Below are 19,789 nucleotides of genomic sequence, written 5' to 3'. Positions count from 1 at the left end.
GACAGCAGACAGCTTACCAACTCAGTAAAGTGCTTTCTTTGCATGCATGAGTTTTATCCCCAGACCCCACCCACCCACCCACACACAAAAAGCCAGATCCGGTGGATCCCTGGGCTCAATAACAGGCCTGCCTAATCTACACGGTGGGCTCCAAGCCAGTTAGGGGTCGTGGCTCAGGGGAAAGGCGGTTAGTATTCCTAGGAATGGCATGAGAGGTTGTCCTCTGGCCTCCGTATGCACACACGCACCTCCACACGCATTGTAATGAAGACACAAGAGCTCTGCTGCCTGCAGGAGCCAGCTTTGCAGCTGACCTCCTCCCTGACTCGGCACCCTCAGTGGTCCCCTGGGAAGCAGCTTCCTTCCTTGAGATCAGCTTCAGATCACCTCGGATCTCCACAGCTGCTTAGTTCTCAAGTTTGCCCTCCTGCTGTAACACGAAAGGACTCACATGGCAGCCTCTGCCATGCTTACTTGCTAAATCCCAGTTATGCCAACTCTTGGCCTGCAGGGCAACTTTCGAGGCTTTTCTAATTGTGTGAGGGAGCAAAGCTAGTTTCTGCTGTCACAGTCATCCCACATGACACAAAGGGTCTGTGAGGGGGGAACTATGGTTTTTTTTATGGCATTGGAATGACATTAGATTCAGGTTCTCAAAGAAAGTGAGGGAGGGATATAAAATTTTGGAAATGGACATGTTACAAAGCGAGACTATGGTGGGTGCACTTTGGTTCTTAGTAGCTGCCAAGTTCCACACAGGCCATGGCGCGTTAAGAAGGTTCAAGCAGGTCAGAGTGGTAAAGTAGAGATGGCCTCTCCCTGGCTCACCATGCTGGCAGCTGGGCAAAGGAGGGAAGCAGGGAAAACCCATCACACCCGAGCCTGGCAGTGGTGCATTGTTTAGGCACTACTCTTAGAAAGCAGAGTTCAGTGACCTCTGCTGGCTGTAGGAGCGGGTTAGCGGATCCGGAGCTAGAGGGGAGGGCTGAAGACAAACCTGAAGCCTGTTCTGTCCACTTGTATGTCTCACACTAACCATCCCGTGGGAAGCTCCGGAACTTAGGAAGTGCTCACACGAAGCTTTCGTGGTCCTGATTCTGAACCCTCTCCCTCTCTGGTGCTCTCATTACTATGCCACCCATGAGGGTGATGTGATGGAGATAAACTCAATCAACCGCTCAAGCAACTTCACTAGGGCCCATGGTAGCTTCCAGGCACTCGGTGGCCCAGGGAACCAGGTAGGGCCATCCAAGGGCTAGAAATCGGGCAGCTCCAGTGTAGACCTGGAGGAAGCAGGGAGAAGTTGTGGACAGCAAACATACATTATTAGACATAGGCCATGACTGGGGGACAACTGTCCAGTCCTCAAATGATGGACAACTGGGAAAATATTCCCTGAAGCTCCTGAGTAGGGGTCCTAGTCCCCTGGTCCACACCAGGGACCAGATGGCATCTTTGTGGCTGCAGGTAAGGGAGTCAGAAGGTCAGACAGCAGCTCCATCACTTCAGACTCTCAGGCAAGCACCTGTATAGCCGCCACATCTGGTTGCAACTACTTAGTAATGCAAACGTGTGAGCGCCTCGTTCGAAATCTAAAACTGGCTGGTTCCATCCGGCCAAGAGCTGATGCTTCTCCAGCCACCCCTGGCAGCCTCTGAGATATGGCCCTGCTCCCCGCTGAGGACAATCTCCTTATTGTGCACCCCTTCACCCTTCCCTGAGAGAGTGGCATTGCACTCTCCAGAAATCTGTAGCTGAGAACTAACACAAAGATTAGCAGCTGGGTGTGGCAGTGCACGCTTCTAATCCCAGCGCTTGGGAGGCAGAGGCAAGCCAAGCTCTGGGAGTCTGCATTGCAAGTCCTAGGCTAGCCGGGGTTATACGAGACCCTGTCTCCAAATACACGTCAACAGTAGATTCTTAAAAACAAACAGCAAACCCACAAAATCGTGGTGGGTGTGTGTTCGTGTGCTGTGTGCATACATACACCGGTGCGCTCACCCCCACAGGCAATGTGTGGAGGTCAGAGGGTGATGTCAGGACGTCTTTCATTGGTCGCTTCCTTAATTTTCGAAATGCCATCTCTTACTGAACCTGGACCCTGCTGTACTGTTTAGGCTGGTGGCTAGCAAGCTTCCAGGATCCGTCCCTCTCTGTCCCCAGTGATGGGGTTACAGGCACATAGGCTGGGAGGACCGGACTGTGAGGGTACCCGGAACTGATCTTAGGTCCTCATGCGTGTGCGTCAGGCGCTTTCCCCAGACCCAGAGTAAATTCTGTGGCTGACATTTTAGCTATTAGTGAGACGCAGTGGGAAATGCCATCTCTTTACAGTCTGCATTGGATTCGTTATATCCACTTGAGCTTTTGAGTGGGCTGCTCTGACCTAATGCTATTTCATCTCTAAAAGTCGATATAATTTGTAAGAAATAACAGTGGTTCCGGCCCAAGATCTCAACTATCACTCTCAATTTTTAAAAATTCAGTTTACAGCATTGGTTCCCAATGGCGGTGGTGGATATAGCTCAATGACCAAACATGCCTCTGCCTGTGAACACAGCCGAGGCTGAGAAGGGCTGGGTCTCGGGAAAGAGAGCAGCCAGCACCAACCCACCCATAGCTCCACCTGCAGGAAGAGCTTTTCTGGAGGTAAATTTTGAAGTTTTGTTCTGGGTTCCTCTGGATTAGGAACTGGTATGATACAGACTTTTGAGTTTCTGCAACAATATTTACTGCATGATGTCGTCATGGAAATTAAATGAGTGGAGATACAGGAAAACATGAGATTTCGTGTCCAGGTGCCACGGGGAGAAGCCGTAAGGATAAGACGGTAGAATGTACACTCCTTTGCTGCAGGCTGGCTGGCCCAGGCGGATTTCCTGTAAGCCCCTCAAGGCACAAATGACCAGGCCCCTCCCCCGACGACCTCCACCCGCCAGATCCCACCCACAGAAATGTACATAGGAAGCAGCCCAAGCTCAGGACTTGAAATCCCACCAATCACTGGGCTTACCCCAAGCTCAGGACTTTGGAATCCCACCAATTCCCACCCTGGAAAGCGCCACCCTCAAGAAACCCCATATAAACGCCGTCTTCTGTTGACTTCTCCCATGCGTCCTGAGTTTTCCCCCTCCCAATAAATCTGTGTGTGAGGTTTGTTGTGCCGGGTGACTATGTAACAATCCTTGGGTCCCCACTGCCAGTATATCTTTAACACTTCTGGTTCCACCTGGTTTCTTTCCTTCTCACCTCCCTCACTGAGGCCCCCCAGTATACCTTCCTCCAAGGAAACTGCTCTCCTGTTGAAACCACAGATTGCTCCTTAGTGCTTGTCCTCTGTGAATAGATGGCACATGGAAGTAAGAGATTATTTGGGAGCGAGTAAAACACTGCTTCATCTACTTGGTCTACACAGGCCTGGGCACAGGGCCCCATGACTTCTAGCACTTTGACTAGTGTTTTCATCACTCCCTGAACTCATGCCCTACCCAGCATCAATTGATGTGGCCATTTCAGTTCACACTTGTAATCACAGTCAGAGGCTGGCCTGCTTCACTAGCCCCATTTGAAACATGGCATATACGAAGGGTAACCGGAAATCAGCAAGTAGTCAACTTGCTCTGAGCTTGTCTCCTGTGGCCCTGCAGTTGATTCCACCTTTCTTACCTCTTCAGTGACCTGAATCTGCTGTAAAAAACAGAGAAAGGAAAACAAAAACCAAAAAACCAAAAAACTAATTCATGTGATATCCTTAAAAAGATGGGGCCAGTGAGATGGCTCAGCACGTGAAGGTGCTGCCACCAATGCCTGGTGACATTGATCGTAACGCCCAGGATCCACACGGTAGAGAGAGAGAGAACTGACTTTCATGGTGGCCTCTGTCCTCACACTTACGTTGTGGCACACACACCAACTGAAGAAAAAACTCAAAATGAAAAGATAATTCCTAATATACACAACAAAGATGACATCAAGTAATAATCTTTCTCAGTGGGAAAAACTGAAACCACCTGGCTTTGTGGGCTTGCAGAGATGGCTTGGTGGTTAAGAGCACTAGCTACAGGGCCTGGAGACTCACAACCATCTGTAGATCTAGTCCTGGGGGTCCAACACCCTTTCCTGGCGCTGCACACATGTGGTGCACATACATACATGTAGGCAAACATTCATGCACATAGAAATAAATAAATCTTAAAAAAAACCCACACAGCTCTAACATTTCGTTTTTTAAAATTTTTCTAGCAGTACATTCTTTAAAAGAAGTTAACAACTTCAATTCCAAATAGAAGGATTAAATAATGCAAATGAAAAGCTGTTGTTTTCGGTGAAGCTACCGCCTAATGACCCTGGGAAAAGTACTCTTATAACTGAACCGATGCAAAAGTCCCTTAGAAAAGCTTCATTTGTTGCCTGGAAAGAGTCTTCTTAAGGTCACTTCATGTCTAGACCATTGCCTCGTCTCCAGCAGCGGAGTTTTGCTTGGTAATGGCTTGTGGTTCCACAGTGTTTTGAGTAGGGAAGCAGAGACGAAGAGACATACTGGAGTCAGTCTGGCTGTAGGTTCCACCACGGTATTCCCCAACACTGTAACGTTTTCCCTTAACCTTCAGCAAGACACAAAAGAAAATCAAGTCCCTCCTTGACCTTGACATCAATCACCCCTGTGGGTGGCATTAAGAGGGCCCTGTGCGTCAAGTCCAGAGCGCTCATGAGACCCATTGTGCTTACGAAGAAACCTGCAGGCTGTGAGCATTAGCCCGGCTGGGGCAAGGGTCGGCAGAGAGAGGCGTCTGACATTGCTGGGCTCCACAGTTGACCCTCGCATGGAAGCACTTTTCCCCTCAGAGGCAGAGAAAGATGCAGCGCTCCTGACAGTACAGATAAAAGTCCTCGAAACCACGCTAGGCTCCTGTGGCCCCAGAGAGCTTGGTCTACTGCTGGGACAAGAGTGCGCTGCGGTTGGCTTTCATCTTTTCCAGTCGCTTCACTAGGTGGCCGTTGCTCACCTCAAGCTCTTCTGTTTTGTCCAGTGCGGAGCGAAGCTGGAAGAAGAAAAGGCAGTGAGCTTGGGGACCTTGCTTCCCCCCAGTATGGCAAGGTTTTGCATGGCCAAGAGCCCAACCCTACGAGAAAGCACTACCACAGCCAAGCCACACTGAAATCCTAAAAACTGTATGCGAGCACGCATGCTCTTCTTTTTCAACATATTTGGTCACATGTTTACTTATGAAAGTCAGTACTCTTTTATTTATATGTTTATGTCTGTGCATGCTGGCACCCAAGAAGGCCAGAAAATAGCATCAGAATCGCCGAGGAGGAGTTATTTATGTTTGTGAGCTGTCATGTGGGGTGCAGGGAACTGAACCTAGGTCCTCTGTAAGAGCAGCAAGTGTCTTAACCACGGAGCTGGCCCTCCATCCCATAATATGTTTCTTAACTGAATACATGGCTCGTGGTTCTGGCATCTTACTAGAAGATGCTCCTCTCTTGTAGCTACATTCCAGACCTGCACTGCCGAAGTGTCTAAGTGTGCGTCTTGATGGGCTGAGAAATGGAGATTGTAGCGAGCCGACAATGGAGCAGAGCCTGGACCGCTGGAGAAGGTCACTCTCCGTGTTGGGGGAACCGTGACCAACATTTCGGTTTCTGCCGCTGGAAATTAAAGCTTGAAGGTCAGACCCCAAAACAGTCCCGGCCGAGAGCCAGGGGCAGAGGGTCTGGGTACCATACAGGCAGCCCCATGAGCAGGTTGCTTCTAGGCTAGCAGGCAGTGGGGCAGAGGGCTGGCCCTGACGGGGGAGCACTAGTGTAGCTATGGGTTGGTGGGCTCTGCTCTCCACTGCAGCCGCCATGCAGGTGGCTGGGATTGGAGGACAAGACTCCACCTTCCACCTCCTGCCTCCCCCCTCAGACCTGGGGTGTTCCTCTGGCACTCAGTCAAATGTAACCTCACAAAACACTAAACCTGTACGGGGAGAGACCGTGTGTGGGTGCTTTCAGGAGGGGGAAGGAGTCGGGAGCAGTGTCAAAGACTGAACACATGTCAGCTGTCGAGGATGGAAGACAGAAAATTGGACTGCAATATTGAAAGAAAGGATTCAGTCACTAATGGTGACCACACTCTGCACGCAGCGACACGCCCAGCAGATGCTGTATTTTCCAAGTGGGCATCTTGGCCAAGCGTCTTCAGGAGATTGAATCGTTCAGTTTTCACAGCAGGAGCAGAAGCCTGGCAGGTGGCCTCAAACCACCCAGCATAACGCTGGCCTCCACCCCACCCACCTCTCCTAGGTGCCCTTCGAAACACCAGGTACGCAGGGATTAAGAGGCTGGCTGCTCCTTTTTCTCATAGTGACTTGATGCTGATGGGTGACTCCTGCAGCACATGCTCAAAGGGGTCCCAGCTGGCTGTGCCGTGATGCCTTTGGAAGCATTCTAAGGTGGCCAGGCTGAGTGAGTAATGAATGGCCCAGACCTGGCCAACCCTTTCTCTACTGATCCCAAGGGACACTCATGGCCCATTTGTTCTCTAGAAAAGGCCCAGAAGTTTACCTCTCTTTGGAGTTTCCGTTTTTCTGCCTTTAGTTCATCTTCTATTTTTTCTGCATTTTCAGCCGCTGATCTATAGCGTGTTACTTGGCTCTCTAACCTTATTACCTGAAAGGTAGGGAGAAGCCACTGACACAAATTCGTCCACCATTTTATGTTGCAGTTTGCTTAACTGTATTTGTGATCAAAGGATGTGATTTAACGAAACTGAAAATACGCTGGATGAAGAAGAATAAGAGTGTGGCACTTTGGATGTTACTCGGGTTCTAGCCAACCAAGCTGTCTGGTAGGATTTCTACGTGACCCCATCCAGACAACAGTCTGAAGGGCGGCTCTCTCTTTGCTTTTATCACCCCCTGTGGGACTTGAAAGTGCTTGCAAAACGACTAAATAAATCAATGCCTCAGGAGACTTGCTGCCTTAATCCACATCCTCAGGCCCTGTGTGTGTGCTTGAAGGCCAGAGGGTGACGTCGGGCATCCTCCTCATTTGCTCTCCCACCTTATATCTGAGATAAGGTCCCTCACTATACCTGGACCTCAAGTATCCATTAGCCTGGCTGGGCAGCAAACCCTAAGGAGCCTTCTGTCCCTACCGTCCAGGCAAGGAATACAGACATGCTGGGTGACACGTGACTTTTCACATAGGAGCTGTGCAGCTGAACTCAAGTTCGTCTCCCTCCCTAGAACCTCAGTCTACTGAAGAAGGTTTCTACCCACGGGTCATGACCCCTGGGGGGTGTTGAACGACCCACACTTTCACAGGGGCTACACACCAGATTTACACATCAGACGGTTACATTATGACTTTAAAAAAAGAAAAGATTTATTTGCGTGCTCTATCTGCATGTACACCTGCATGCCAGAAGAGGGCATCCAGTGCCAGTAGAGATGGTTGTGAGCCACCATTTGGGTGCTGGGAATTGAACTCAGGACCCCTGGAAGAGCAGACAATGAGCTTAACCACTGAACCATCTCTCTAGACCCTACATTATGATTCATAACAGTAGCAAAATGACAGTTATGAAGAAGCAATGAAAATAATTTTATGGTTGGGGGTCACCTCAACATGAGGAACTGTATTAAGGAGTCAGCACTGGGAAGGCAGAGCACCACTGCTACCTAAACACAGCACTGCTCTATTGCTTTTGGCCCTCAGCCTTTCAGACTCTGTCAGCCACCCAGCTATAGACTGCCCAGGCTGTGGAGAGTCACACATACATTTTGTTCTAAGGCAGTTATCTCTTGCTCAGATTTTGCAAGTTTAAATTTGAGGTCGCTGATCTGTCTGTTGGCATCTCCTAAAGGTGACAAAAAAGGAACACGGGTTAAGTTCTCAGGCTCTAGAACATTCCGTTCCTGGGAATCAGCTCATCTATAATCACCTCACACATCCTCACTTTCTAATCCCACTCTCCACAGCATCAGACAAGGCATGCCCTCAGACAAGGCATGAGCCTTGGCTGGGAACATGCCCACACCTCTTATGTGTAGGAAGGGGACCCAAGGTTAGACGGAACCCCACCCTCACCCCCACAGACATGGGAAAGGAGATGTAGAAGAAGGGCTGAGTACCCACAAGCCCACTTTAGTTGACTAGCAGAGAAAGTGCTATGACAGGAAGCAAAGCAAATGCGCTTCCATCCACGCCCACCTGTGCATTCTGGGACACCCGCTTCATCCACAGGCTCACTACGCCCTCTGCCCACCTTGTGTTACCCACAGAAGAGGTCTTTGTGCTGTGGAACCCAGGAGCTTTCAGGGGATGGGAGGGACTGCCTGGCATCCTTTACCACACAAAAGCACACGCTCCCACCCAGGGATCAACGTTTACTTTGCAGATCCATGACATGCATGTCGGCCCCATTCTCCACGACGCCGTCCTCTGATCGCAGAAGCTCCAGCTTGCTGTTCTTCTGTCTTCCCTCCAGCTGCCCTTTGAGCTTCTTAATCTGAAAACACCACCAGCAAGACACATTCACTTCTGTTTTTCTAAAGGAAACTGCAAAGCTGAATTTAGAGCCCATCATACCCAGAATACAACAGGCTACTGCCTTGCTGTTAGCATGAGCCCAGGCTGCTAGAGGCAGGGGTCACAGGAGCATGCAGACGTTCATGGAAGGTCACAGGCTAGCCTGTGCTCCATCTGCCAGCGGGACCCTGTTTGATAAAGACCAATCCAAATAAGCTTCTGAGGACCAGTGCTCACCTCAAAGGGAGTAGACTTTACAACTTCAGGCACGAATGTTAGAGGACAGCAAGTTTTGTGTACATTGTACATATGTTTGTGTGAGCATTTGTGTATGTACGTGTGTGCATATGGAGGCCAGAGGTTAACACTGTCTTATGCTCCACCATGTTTTTTCCTTTCTTTTAGGTTTTTGTTTTTTGTTTTGTTTTTGAGATAGGGTCCTTCACTGAACCTAGCTTATCCACTCAGGGAGGCTGGCTGGTCAGTCAACTCCAAGGATTCATCTGTCTCCCCACCCCTGGGATTACAGGTCCATTTCACCACATCCAGCTTTTCCATGGGTGCTGGGGATCTGAACTCAGGTCCTTGTGCTTGTTCTACAAGCCCTTTAGTGATTGAGCTATCTCCGCAGCTCTGTGAACAGTAATTTCTAAGGCTGAAATTCTTCTGGGACTTAGGAGTAGATTGCACACACACACATGCTACTTGGAATGGTGATCTAAGAGTTGGCAACTCTTCATGATACCAACCTTTGCTTATTCACAAAGATAGAAAAGAGGCTCCTTAAGGCCCCTGGGTGCAGGAATATGGGAATGAAAGTCCCCAACAAAACTGCGCTTCTGCACAAAACCTTATCAAGCTGCATGCTGGCCCGGAGGCACTGGCCAGCCTTTGTGGAGGGGACTTTACAGGACTCTTGTCTCAGAGATGGACATGCAAACAGGGTCAGAAGAGTGGCTGACAGCTAGAGCACAGGTCTTCTGGTGCCTAATTGCTTTCCTGCACACCCCCACACCCTATTTAAACACAGCCTCAGTGCATGCTGCTTTTAAGGAATCAGGTGCTGACTCTGCAGAAGGCACCTGTTTTTAAGTAAGCATGGAACCCTCCGGGGTTCCGGGACTCTCTTCTTGAGTTTAATCAGTTCCGAAAGGCAAACAGGACGGTAAAAAGTGAGTAAACCCCTGTGGCTACAGGGAAAGCCGGAGGAACTGGTTCCCTTGGAAACTGGAAAGCGGCCAAGGAATAATTTTTAACTATTCTGCAGGCAAGAAAGATGAAACAGAGCCCTTCTGCATATCCTGAAGTCAGAGAGAGGGACAAAGATAGGTCCTGGTTTAATCAATGTTGCCTTCTAAGTGTTCATTTTATACTTATAGTCCTCAGCTATGCTCAACCTTGGTCAGGGAAGCACCTCTTTGCAGTAGGCAGAGGTTAATGCAGAGACTCACAATTGGTCAGAGTGCTGAGGATAAGAGGATAAGAGTGCTCAGCTCTAAATGGGACATTCTTATAATCTCCCCCCCCCCCCCGCCCCTAGAGCACAGGGAAGTTCACAGAGAGGAGGCGGGAAGAATCTAAGAGAAGAACTCTAGGGGGAGAGTGTCATGACAATGCTGTCTTCTGGACATGAGCTAGCTGTTGCAGCCATGAACTCAGAGCAGCCATGTTACCTGCACAAGACCTGTGGTCAGAATCTCAGCATAGGCTGGGGTGCCCTCTAGGCCCCGACCCTTAGTGAGGAGCTATTGGTACTTGATAGCTTCTGGGGGAGAACCTAGCTTCTGGGGGAGAACTGTTCTCTTCCAGGCTGTCCCACTGCTAGGTTTCCTGCCCTCCAGCAGATGGCCTCACATTCACGCACACAATGGTGGCCACTAACTGGCTTTAGTGCATCAGTGGGGCATGGAAAGGAAGAGGTTCAGAGGGGACATGTTGGGGGGGGGGTCATGGGTGGAGTTTGAAGGAAGGAAATGGAGGTGGATATGATCAAATTTCCTTGCATACACGTATGCAACTCTCAAGAATAAAGAAAAAATATAATTAAAGCCAAGTTTGACCAGTTATTCAAAGAAACGCCTGCTGGAAAGGGCATGAGATTCAGAGTTCCCAAAATCCACATGCAGGGACAAGTGGAAGGACACAGTCACTTCCTGTCTCTCACTGGCAGATCTCCACCCTCCACAGCAGCATCTGAGGCGGCAATTCATGTTGAATGTACCAAATGCTACCCTCTGGCTTCGAGTCCTCCCTACAGCATGTGTGACAGTCATGTTCTACTTGGACCAAATCATTAAGCCAGCACTGCTCTCAGACACATGCGTGTAGGGGTTTCCAAAGTGAGCAAGAAGGAAGGCCTGAAGAGGCGTGTGGTTCTAGGTACCTACTCAAAAGGTTGTAAGGTAGTAGAAAGATGGTTACCTGTTCCAACAAGCATTCCCGTTCATCGATGAGCTTTTTCAACCTGACATCTGAAGAAATCAGAAAGACAAACAGGTGAATCTGAGTCCTGCCCTTTCGGCATATCGCTAACAGAATAACATACAGATCGGTTAGTGGAATGAGTGATGAAGGTAGTTAAACACGTACCACGATGAATGAGGCCACAGACAGGACGGGGAGGAACTCAGCCAAGGGGCGGTGCCAGCCTCCCGACATGCTTCTCCTCGGGCAGCCTCCGGCTCATGCAAACAGGCTAATCTTCTACTTAGGCTAGCATGCAAGAACGCTAGGGAAACACGCTGTAACACAAGATCTCACAGGCTTCACGGTTTAGCAATGTGCAACGCTGCCGTTCATGAGCACAAAGTTTCAGGGAGAGCTCTTTCCAAGTTTATACTCCACACCTACTTGTCTTGCTCACTTCTCGCACAGGAAGTTTTAACTGTTTACTAACCACACGCCAATGACAGGTCCACTAAGCCCATTATAACATGCTGGTCTTTTTATTTTATTTTTTGGAAGAAAACCACAGTAATGGCTCTGGTTCCTGTAATTCCTCCCACCCCCAGGAGGTGGCTTAGCAGAGTGAGTGTGTGCGTGTTGGGCAGTCAGTTCTCCAGATCTCCCCAGAACAATACTAAATAACTCTCTGATCTACAGGGAGAACCGAGGCTGAATGAGGATTCTCATTTCAAAGGCAAAATCAGGTCAGGGATGCTGGATAGCTAGGCAGACAATGTTGCCAGCGGCAGTTTATCTGCTCTAAGGGGTCCGAGGCCCAGGGTTCCCCTTGGACAGGCATCTTGCGTTCTCTTTCAGATGAAGGGCAGGCCCAGTGTGAAGGGTAGGTGACCCTCCTAACTCCTAAGGGCTCACAGCCCAGCCGTGGTGTGTCCCTGACACTGCTTTCCATGGACTTTTCAGATCTAGACTTGAACCTCTCAGTGGAACCCTGGCCTAGAGCTCTCATTCCCAATGTGACCTTATTCCCACACTGTCTGCTTCAGAATTCTCCAGAAAGTAAATAATTAACTTTGATGAGCCATGTGTGAAAACCCACACACACAAAACTCATCTTTGTTTTCTTTCAAGATCATGCAGGCACATCCTAATCCAAGTCATCAGCATTTGATAACCACCTTCCCAAAACCCTTTAAGCTCTTACTTGTCAAGAATTAACGGTTTCCTGACCCTTTAGTGTTCTACTGTAACACACTTGTGTTAAAATTAGTTGACTGGCTATTAAAGTTATCTTTATATCATTAAAGAGCTTTTTAAAAAAATCTGGTTATCTTGGGGGGAGGGGTTGAGACAGGGTTTTCCTGTGTAGCCTTGGCTGTCCTGGGCTTGCTTTGTAGACCAGGCTGGCTTTGCACACACAGAGATCCGCCTGCCTGAGTGCTTCTATCAAAGGCATGTGCCACCATGCCCGGCTAAAAAATCTGTTTTGTTTGTTTGTTTTTATGTTAAACTTTCTGCTATACAGTTTTGAGGCTCAAAATGGGAAACAAAGAGTTAGAGCCATCAAGAAAATTCCTGAAGTACCCAAACAAATACCAGAATTCGCCAAGCTCCTGACTTCTTTGGTCATCTTGAGGTCTGGTTATCTTAGAAACTCCATCCTAGGGTCACTCAAGGCCAACCAACCCAATACATAACCCTAAAAGGTGGGACTGACATCTTCCAAAGGCAAAACGAAGCCTTCCCAGGTCTAGTGTTTGCTCAGGGCAGATGTCTGCAGTGTGCTCTTTGCCCTGCGTGGGATGATTTCAGCTACCCCTCCCCACTGCCCGGGAGACTTGTCCCTTTCTGTATGCCCAAATGTGATGATGAGTAAACACACTGCCTTTCCCTGGCCATGCAGACAGTCTCTGACAGAACCTATGGTGTCGGGTTCCACCTCTCCGAGGCTGCCTCCTTCTAGAGGAGGAAAAGGATAGCTCAACTGCTTCTCTTTTCTAGTTACAGCACCAAGGGGTGTGCTTGGCCGTTTATAGCCCAGAAATGTGTGAAGGGCAAGAGAGTGGGCAGGGACAGTGGGTGGCGAAGGTGGTGGATGAAGTGCCTCTTCCCGGAAAAATGTCTGTGTGCGACCACCCCACCTCCCCAGCACAGGAAACACCCCTCCTGTCTTCCAGAGGCAGGCCACCATGTGTCCCTTGGCACAGAGACCACGTGGCCTGCTGCACAGTGTGAACTCCTAGAAAGGGAGCAACCAGTAGAACACAAGACCCGCAGCCCTCTAAAACCCCGCAGGCAGCCTCCCAGGCCCTGAGTGAGAGGAGACGATGAATCCAAGTATAAATGGGTCTTGGCTAAAGCTGGAGCCACGGACTGCAGTCTCCACGCCCTGCACAGCCCTGGGTGCAGCCTGTGCCCTATTCTGTTTCCATGACACAGGAGGGGAGCATGCGGCAGCCGGCCTGTCCTGTTCCTCAGGGCAAGTTGCACACACGATGTTTCCTCACCACTTTTATCCTCGTCCACAACAGCGCTACACACTGGCACATTTTAGCAGAGCACCAATGGAGGGCTTTCCTCAGGGGGGCACGGGCACGCTCACAGAGGACAGGTGGGCTGGGGGCTGCTCTCTCGGCTTCCCTGGGCTCCCACACGGTGCCAGGGCAGTCTCAACAGTGGGATGAAAGCACCGAGGACTGGTTCTCCTGGAACCCCTAAGGGAGCTGAAAGCCAGGCGTGACTTCATGCGGGCACTGTTCAAACAGTCAGAAGTCGAGGGCCTCAAAGACCAGGGCCACAGGCTTGTGAAATTATAAAATGCTTTTATTTCAATTATATGACACTTCAGTTTGCCTCAGATTTTACCGAGGTTTTGGTATTTTTGCAGTCCACTCTACCTTGTAACAGTGAATTCACATGATTCCATAACATGGCAACAGCAGTCACACAGTACACGCCCTTCTGATTTTAGTTACCAACACTTTTAAATTCAACTTTACAATTATTTTCTAAATGCTTCTTTGTGTAGAAAATACATACTTCCTTCAGACAGATAAAACAATAACTTTCCAATAAGAAAAAATTGAGAAACAACAAATAAAAATATTTATATCAAACACAAAATGTTGGCTTATAATCTAATGAGTCCTTCACATAAGAACAAACAGCCTTTTGTGTCTTTTTTTTTAATAGTAAGTACACATTCAGACAGGAAGATAACCTTCAAGTTAAAAAAAAAATAATGACTGTTTTCCCTAAATCCTAAAGTAGGAAATATAATTTCAACTTGCCATCCACAGAGAGGACTAAAAATAAAATATTCATATAAAATAAATTCAGTACATCACCTGAAATAAAGTGAAATAAAGATCTCTGATAGAAATTCATTTGGGTACATTGGCAAAATGGTCCAAGAGCACTGGTGCAAAATAAAGCACTTATGTGAGGTAAAGCTCGCGGTCTCCCTGTGTTTCCTGGTCCGGAGCTGAGTTCCCACAGTAATGAATCTCCACCCGCGGGGTGGGTCCTCTCACCCACTGACCCGTATGCTACTTCTCCACCTAGCTCCTTTAGGTAGACTACCGTACAGGCTATAAGGTACACATTAAGATCAAATATGAAAACACGCCTATCTTAATCTTTGAATATTCACTGCTCGTCATGCAGAAATCTAGGAACACCGTTTGGTCATTCAACCGGACACTGACACATTTGGTAAGATCCACATTCATCTCAGCCTAACGTTCAGTGCTGCCTTCAGGCTGGAATGCAGATGTGACAGCTACGCAGTGTCACCTGATGCTAAATGGGATGTTTTCAGCCAGAACTGAAACTCAACAGTGGTGTCTAGGTGATTTAACTATAAATCTACAAGTAACAGCCTATAACTTAAAGTGGTTGATACTTGGTGATTGACTGACTCAAGTAGCCGCAGAAACCGGAACACTCATGAGCTTCGGCAGTGGAGCGAAGGATGGAGTTTCTGACAGCGGATAGCTGAAGGATGGAGCTTACTAAGCCCTTGGCCTGCTCTGAAACTCACTGTCCCCCGTGGCCGGCCGCCTGCCTCTGCCTCCTCATGACATGGTGCAATCCTCCTTATTCCTGCCATTTCCGACCTTCCCTCTTTCCTGCTCTCCACTTTCTGAGCTGAAGCCCCCCAGCTCCCCTGACGGGTCACTGTTGTCTAGGCTGTGGCCGTCGACAGCATTTTCGGGTGTCTGGCCTGGACGTTGGGGCGGCACATGCCCCTCTTCACTTCCTATCTGAAAGGCGTCACCAGCATCTTTTGGGGGAGCTTTCTTTCCCATCTGGGAGATGTCCCCATCTTCACACTGAGGACTGTTCGGATCCAAGACATCTGTGGGGCCATTAGCGGGATCTTCCGTAACACGTTCTTCGATTGCCTCACCAGCTCTGGTGCCTAGTGGCTGAGCCGACATCGACGCGCCGCCGTCGGCTGCCACTTTCCCTGCCTGGGCTTTCACGCCATCTTCCTTTTCTTGGTTCTGTTTTCCATTCAGCTGATTTTTAGGATCTTCTTGGCAATCGACACGTTCACTGCTTCCTGCTCCAATTTTCTGTTCTGGGTTTTCTGCCGCCTGTTTCTTGTCAGGGAACTGGATCTGTTCTTCCTCCACGTCCCCCACTTCTGTGCTCTGACAATTTAACTCTTCATTAGCATCTTTGTGGGTTTCCACAGCAGCTGAGGCTTTCTTCTTCTTGTTTTTCTTCTTCTTATTCTTAGTCTTCTTCTGTGGCGAATCCACGGCCTCTGCCTGCTGCTCATTCTTTTCTTTGTCGGGTTCTTTCCCAAGAAGTGGTACATGCTTGGCATCTGCGCTACCTAGGCCTGTTGCACCCTTTTGGCTGCTCTGAACTATGGGAGCCCCAGGCGTGGCCTGGACTTCTGCCTGGATGGGCTTCTCGTCCCTTACTTCTATGTCCCCAACCTCTGTAACAGTGTTTCCCCCCCCTGCCTGTGGGCTCTGACAAAGGGCCTCCTCTGGCTCAGCTATTTCTTGGGAATGTTCTCTCTCTGAGCTCTGCCCTGCTCCATCAGCCAGACATCTTCCATCATGACTCACTGAACTTTCGCTCTGCTCCAAGGGGCCAGAGGCCACTGGACCCACTTGCTCCCCACCTGCAGCTTCTCCTGCCTGTACCACATTCTCCGTGTGGTTTCCACCTGTGTCCCTTGAGTCTGAACCGTTCTCCTTGTCAACTTCAGGTGTCTGCTCCAAAATGTAGCCTGGGCCTGGTTCGGAGCTCACTTTTTCCAAATCTGTTTTCAAATCCTCTTGTTTTTCTTTATCCTGATTACCCACAGAGCTTTCACTTTGGCTTTTGATAGCCACGGCAGCAGGCCCTGACATTTCACTGTCTAGACCTCCCGGGCAGTTGGACTGTTGGGGGGAGTTTCTGGTCCTACCATCATGTGCGACCTCATGTAATTCAATCTGCTCTGGGTTTTTGAGGAAAGAAGTGTTCTCTTGATCTTGGCTCTGAGCCTGCTGTTCACATTTGGCCCCTGCTAGTGGTCCTGGGGACAGGGCACTGTCTTCAGCGGGTTTCTGGTCCTCAGCATTCTCACCAGGATGTGACACCCCTGTGTCCACACAGTCCTTTACTGTGTTGGGTTTGGGCTGTTCTTGCTCAGATTTCTGTGAGGTTTCTCTTTTCCCCACATTTTCCTTTTTCACCTCCACTTCTTTGGCTTTTCCTAAAAGACCATTAAGAGAATTGAAGGGACCCCATGATGTTGTGGGCACGTAAGATATATTAAAATGCAAACACATGTCCTTATTACCACCCAACTTTCTCTGAGAGAGAGAGAGAGAGAGAGAGAGTCACAGGAAACAAACCTTTGCCAGGCCTTGTGTGCCAAAGCAGCAATTACATTTGCTTGTTTTTGATAAGCAAAGGGCCACTGCCACCACCTCCAAGGCCAGCATGTTGGCTCCCATCTGGTAGGAACTGACCTTTAAAGGTGAGGCTCTGATTTAGCTGGCAGAAAGAGCTGTGGATCAGGCACCCAGCCACAAGAAGGCCTCCAGAGCGGGCTCTAGGCCCTCCTTCCACACTCCTAACTCTAAGCGTACATCCCGGATGCTCACACTCTCAGACACTCTGAATCTCATTCCTTAACAGCCCTTCACGTTTCCTCACAATAACATTCAGGTTAGAAGACTCAGCCGGAGAGCTGTCTCAGGAAGGTGCTTTCGGAATAAGCCCTACAAGGTATGTTGAGCAGTTCACACCCCCAACAGGCACGCCTTCTTTAGACAATGTGCTCCTCCAAGACACAGGGTCTCTCATCCTTAAGTGGGTCATAAATAACCCAATTAAAGGCGTAGCTGAAGATCCGGGCGAATGCTCAGCTGATCAGTCAAAAGCTTTATCAAGCCAATTGCCTAATGGATATTATCTTACGGAAGTGAAAGCTTGTCATTCTAGGAACCGGGTAGTCTCCACAGGGATCTCTAATCCCAGGAAAGAGAGCCTCTGCCTTGAAATACAGTCACAGACTCCAGCCTTGTAAAAACCAAACCAAAACAAAACACCTAGCATAAATATCTGGGAAATAGCCAGCCTCTGTGTAGAGGCAACTTAACTTCGCCTTTTAAGTTTTTCGCCTAGAGCCTATGTTTATTGATGTAATAACTTTCCGTTAAAGAAACATCAGACATGGGTAAATTTAAAATAAACATCCTGGGAAGTTCCCAAGCACTTCCCTGATGGAATACAGCATCAAGACCCTTAGGGCCTCTGACAAAGGAGCAGCTCTTCTTTCAACCATGTCACATGACTATCGGGGCTATGTCAGCTACGCATGGAGATAAGAACAGCAGGACTGGTCCCCGGTGGGGCCATCCTGGGGGCATGTGGACACTATGAAACCTCTTTGTTTTTGGCATCTCTCACACTGATAAGAGAGCATGTTGCTTTGACAATCACAGGGGGTGTGGACGCTCCCAGGAATCAGTCCTGAGAAGCTGGGGCCTCCAGGCTTCCTCACGGCATAAACACAAAGCCGAGAGCCTCTGCCTTGAAATACACTCACAGACTCTGGCCTTAAAAAACAAACAACAACATCAACAACAAAAACCTAGCAACTAGATTTATCCCAAAGCCAGAATTTAGGCCTAATATTAATTTGTAAATCATTCTATTTATGAAAGGCATAGAAAATATTCCTATGATCCAGTAGATTTCCCAGCTATATGTATTTTTACAGAAGCTAAAACTGTGGCATACAGGAGGCCCCGTCTGAGTAAGGTGGGTGAATTCCAACTCCCGTGAGGATACCCTGCTTACACAGGGGACAGTTCCCACTGCCGAGGCTGCCTTCCATTCTGAGGGTGCGGACAACAGCTTCAGAGCTGCCATCACCAGCTGTCCTGTGTCCCACTCAGGCACCTCACACCCTCCATATGGTTGCATGGTGGGTGCCCAACTGTGCCAGTCTGACAGGAACATATGCCCGCTTGCCCACTTCACGGCCTCCCTGCTCTGACCTCTGGACAACTCCATTGCAGGGTTAGTTGAAAGCCGCAATTGGAACACATCCAGAGAAAACCCAAATCGAACTCTCAATGTTACCACCTGCCTTTGAACCCACCTCTTTCTACTCAGCCTCAAAAAGCAAAAAAGTAACGTGTCCTCGAGCCATGGGTAGAAAGCGCTAGACAAAAATGCATGCTACACACACCGTGGGTGATCATGTGGTTTGGCTGGGAAATTGCTATGAAGTGACAGAATGAATGGCATGCTGTGTGACTGTTAATCCATCGGTGACATCACTTCGGGTCTGATAGTGCACAGAGGTGAATCGGTGCTGACCAAACAATGAAAGGACCCAAAGAAAAGCTCTTACCTAGTGTCCCCTCCCCGGCCGACTTGAGGGCATTCAGCTCTTCTTTTGTTATCTTCGTAGGGCCTTGATACCCAACGTCATTTAGTGTGTCTGAAGTCTCTCCGTTGGTGGCTATTTCTGAATTTAGAATTATTCCATGTTTCTGGGAGCAAAAACAGATTTAACATAACACTCAGCGAGATCAGGTTAGACTGTATTAGTTATAAAGGGATGCTCTTTCTCCTAACGTAGATTCTGACCCTCCAGAGATGGAGAGTGGCCAGGTGCCACGCTCATCTATCAATGCGGGCACACCTGTAATGGCTTCCTCCTTGTGTGTTCCCACCAACACCTATTTTCTGGTGGCAAGATGCTTTTAAAAGGCTTTCTTCTAACTAGGGCAATGGCCTGTGGGCTGCCACAAAAGTGGAACATCAAGAAAAGGATCCTTTACTGTAAACTCTGGCCACAGTCTTTAAAAAAAGGGAGGCAGGGATGAAGGAAGGGATACACAGGTGCTGTAGAAGGACTGAGTGGAGTTGGCATAAAGATGGCATGAGCAGGTGGTAAGGGTGCTTTGTGTCTTCAAAAGGATCATTTGTGCGGAGGACATGGCCAGCCCTTTGAAAGCCAGCTGCCCGTCTCAGTGGCAGAGCACCTCTTCACTGCCTACTTGGTTCCCAATAGCTCTCTGGAGACTCCTGCTTGCTGCCTTGCCTAGGAGCATCACTGAGGTCTTGGAGCTAAGCCTGCACCCTGCAGCTTTCCCGCTCTGGCTTTGACCAGGGAGCTCGGGACATGACACTAACACGTATGTGTCTGGGGGCAGCGGGGATGTTGCCATGGCCACACCCCTCTCAGCATGACCGCTGCAGTGAACCCGTCCAGGGCTGCCGGCTGGTTTCCCCTCGGCCCATGCAAGATGCGACATACGTCCTTCCTACGATCTGGCTGGTAAGTGAGATCCCTCCACTTACCCCAGGTATCCACCAAGGAAGTGATTGGATAAGA

At 49.1% G+C, this 19,789-nt stretch overlaps 1 protein-coding gene across 36 annotated transcripts in view; it reads right to left on the bottom strand.

The window, feature by feature from the left end:
* Nucleotides 1–4,218: 4,218 nt before the first annotated feature.
* Nucleotides 4,219–19,789, bottom strand: part of Lrrfip1 (LRR binding FLII interacting protein 1) — a 120,781-nt gene continuing 105,210 nt past the window's right edge. For 25 of the 36 annotated variants that reach the window (XM_021659547.2, XM_060368832.1, XM_060368830.1 and 22 more), the window contains 2 exons: nucleotides 18,800–18,941; nucleotides 13,726–16,645 (listed from right to left, as the gene is read on the bottom strand). In XM_021659547.2, coding sequence (XP_021515222.1) covers nucleotides 15,000–16,645; nucleotides 18,800–18,941 — 1,788 coding nt within the window. In that variant the 3' untranslated portion in view covers nucleotides 13,726–14,999. Of the gene's footprint in view, nucleotides 5,043–6,552; nucleotides 6,658–7,769; nucleotides 7,850–8,382; nucleotides 8,501–10,941; nucleotides 10,992–13,725; nucleotides 16,646–18,799; nucleotides 18,942–19,789 lie in introns of those variants that run through there. The other 11 variants (XM_021659569.2, XM_060368842.1, XM_060368840.1 and 8 more) reach the window with 1 other exon arrangement.

This window comes from Meriones unguiculatus, chromosome 15 (genome assembly GCF_030254825.1).
Source record: "Meriones unguiculatus strain TT.TT164.6M chromosome 15, Bangor_MerUng_6.1, whole genome shotgun sequence".
Lineage (NCBI taxonomy): Eukaryota > Metazoa > Chordata > Mammalia > Rodentia > Muridae > Meriones > Meriones unguiculatus.
Note: the sequence above shows the minus strand (reverse complement) of the source record. Positions and strands in the feature narration are given on the sequence as shown.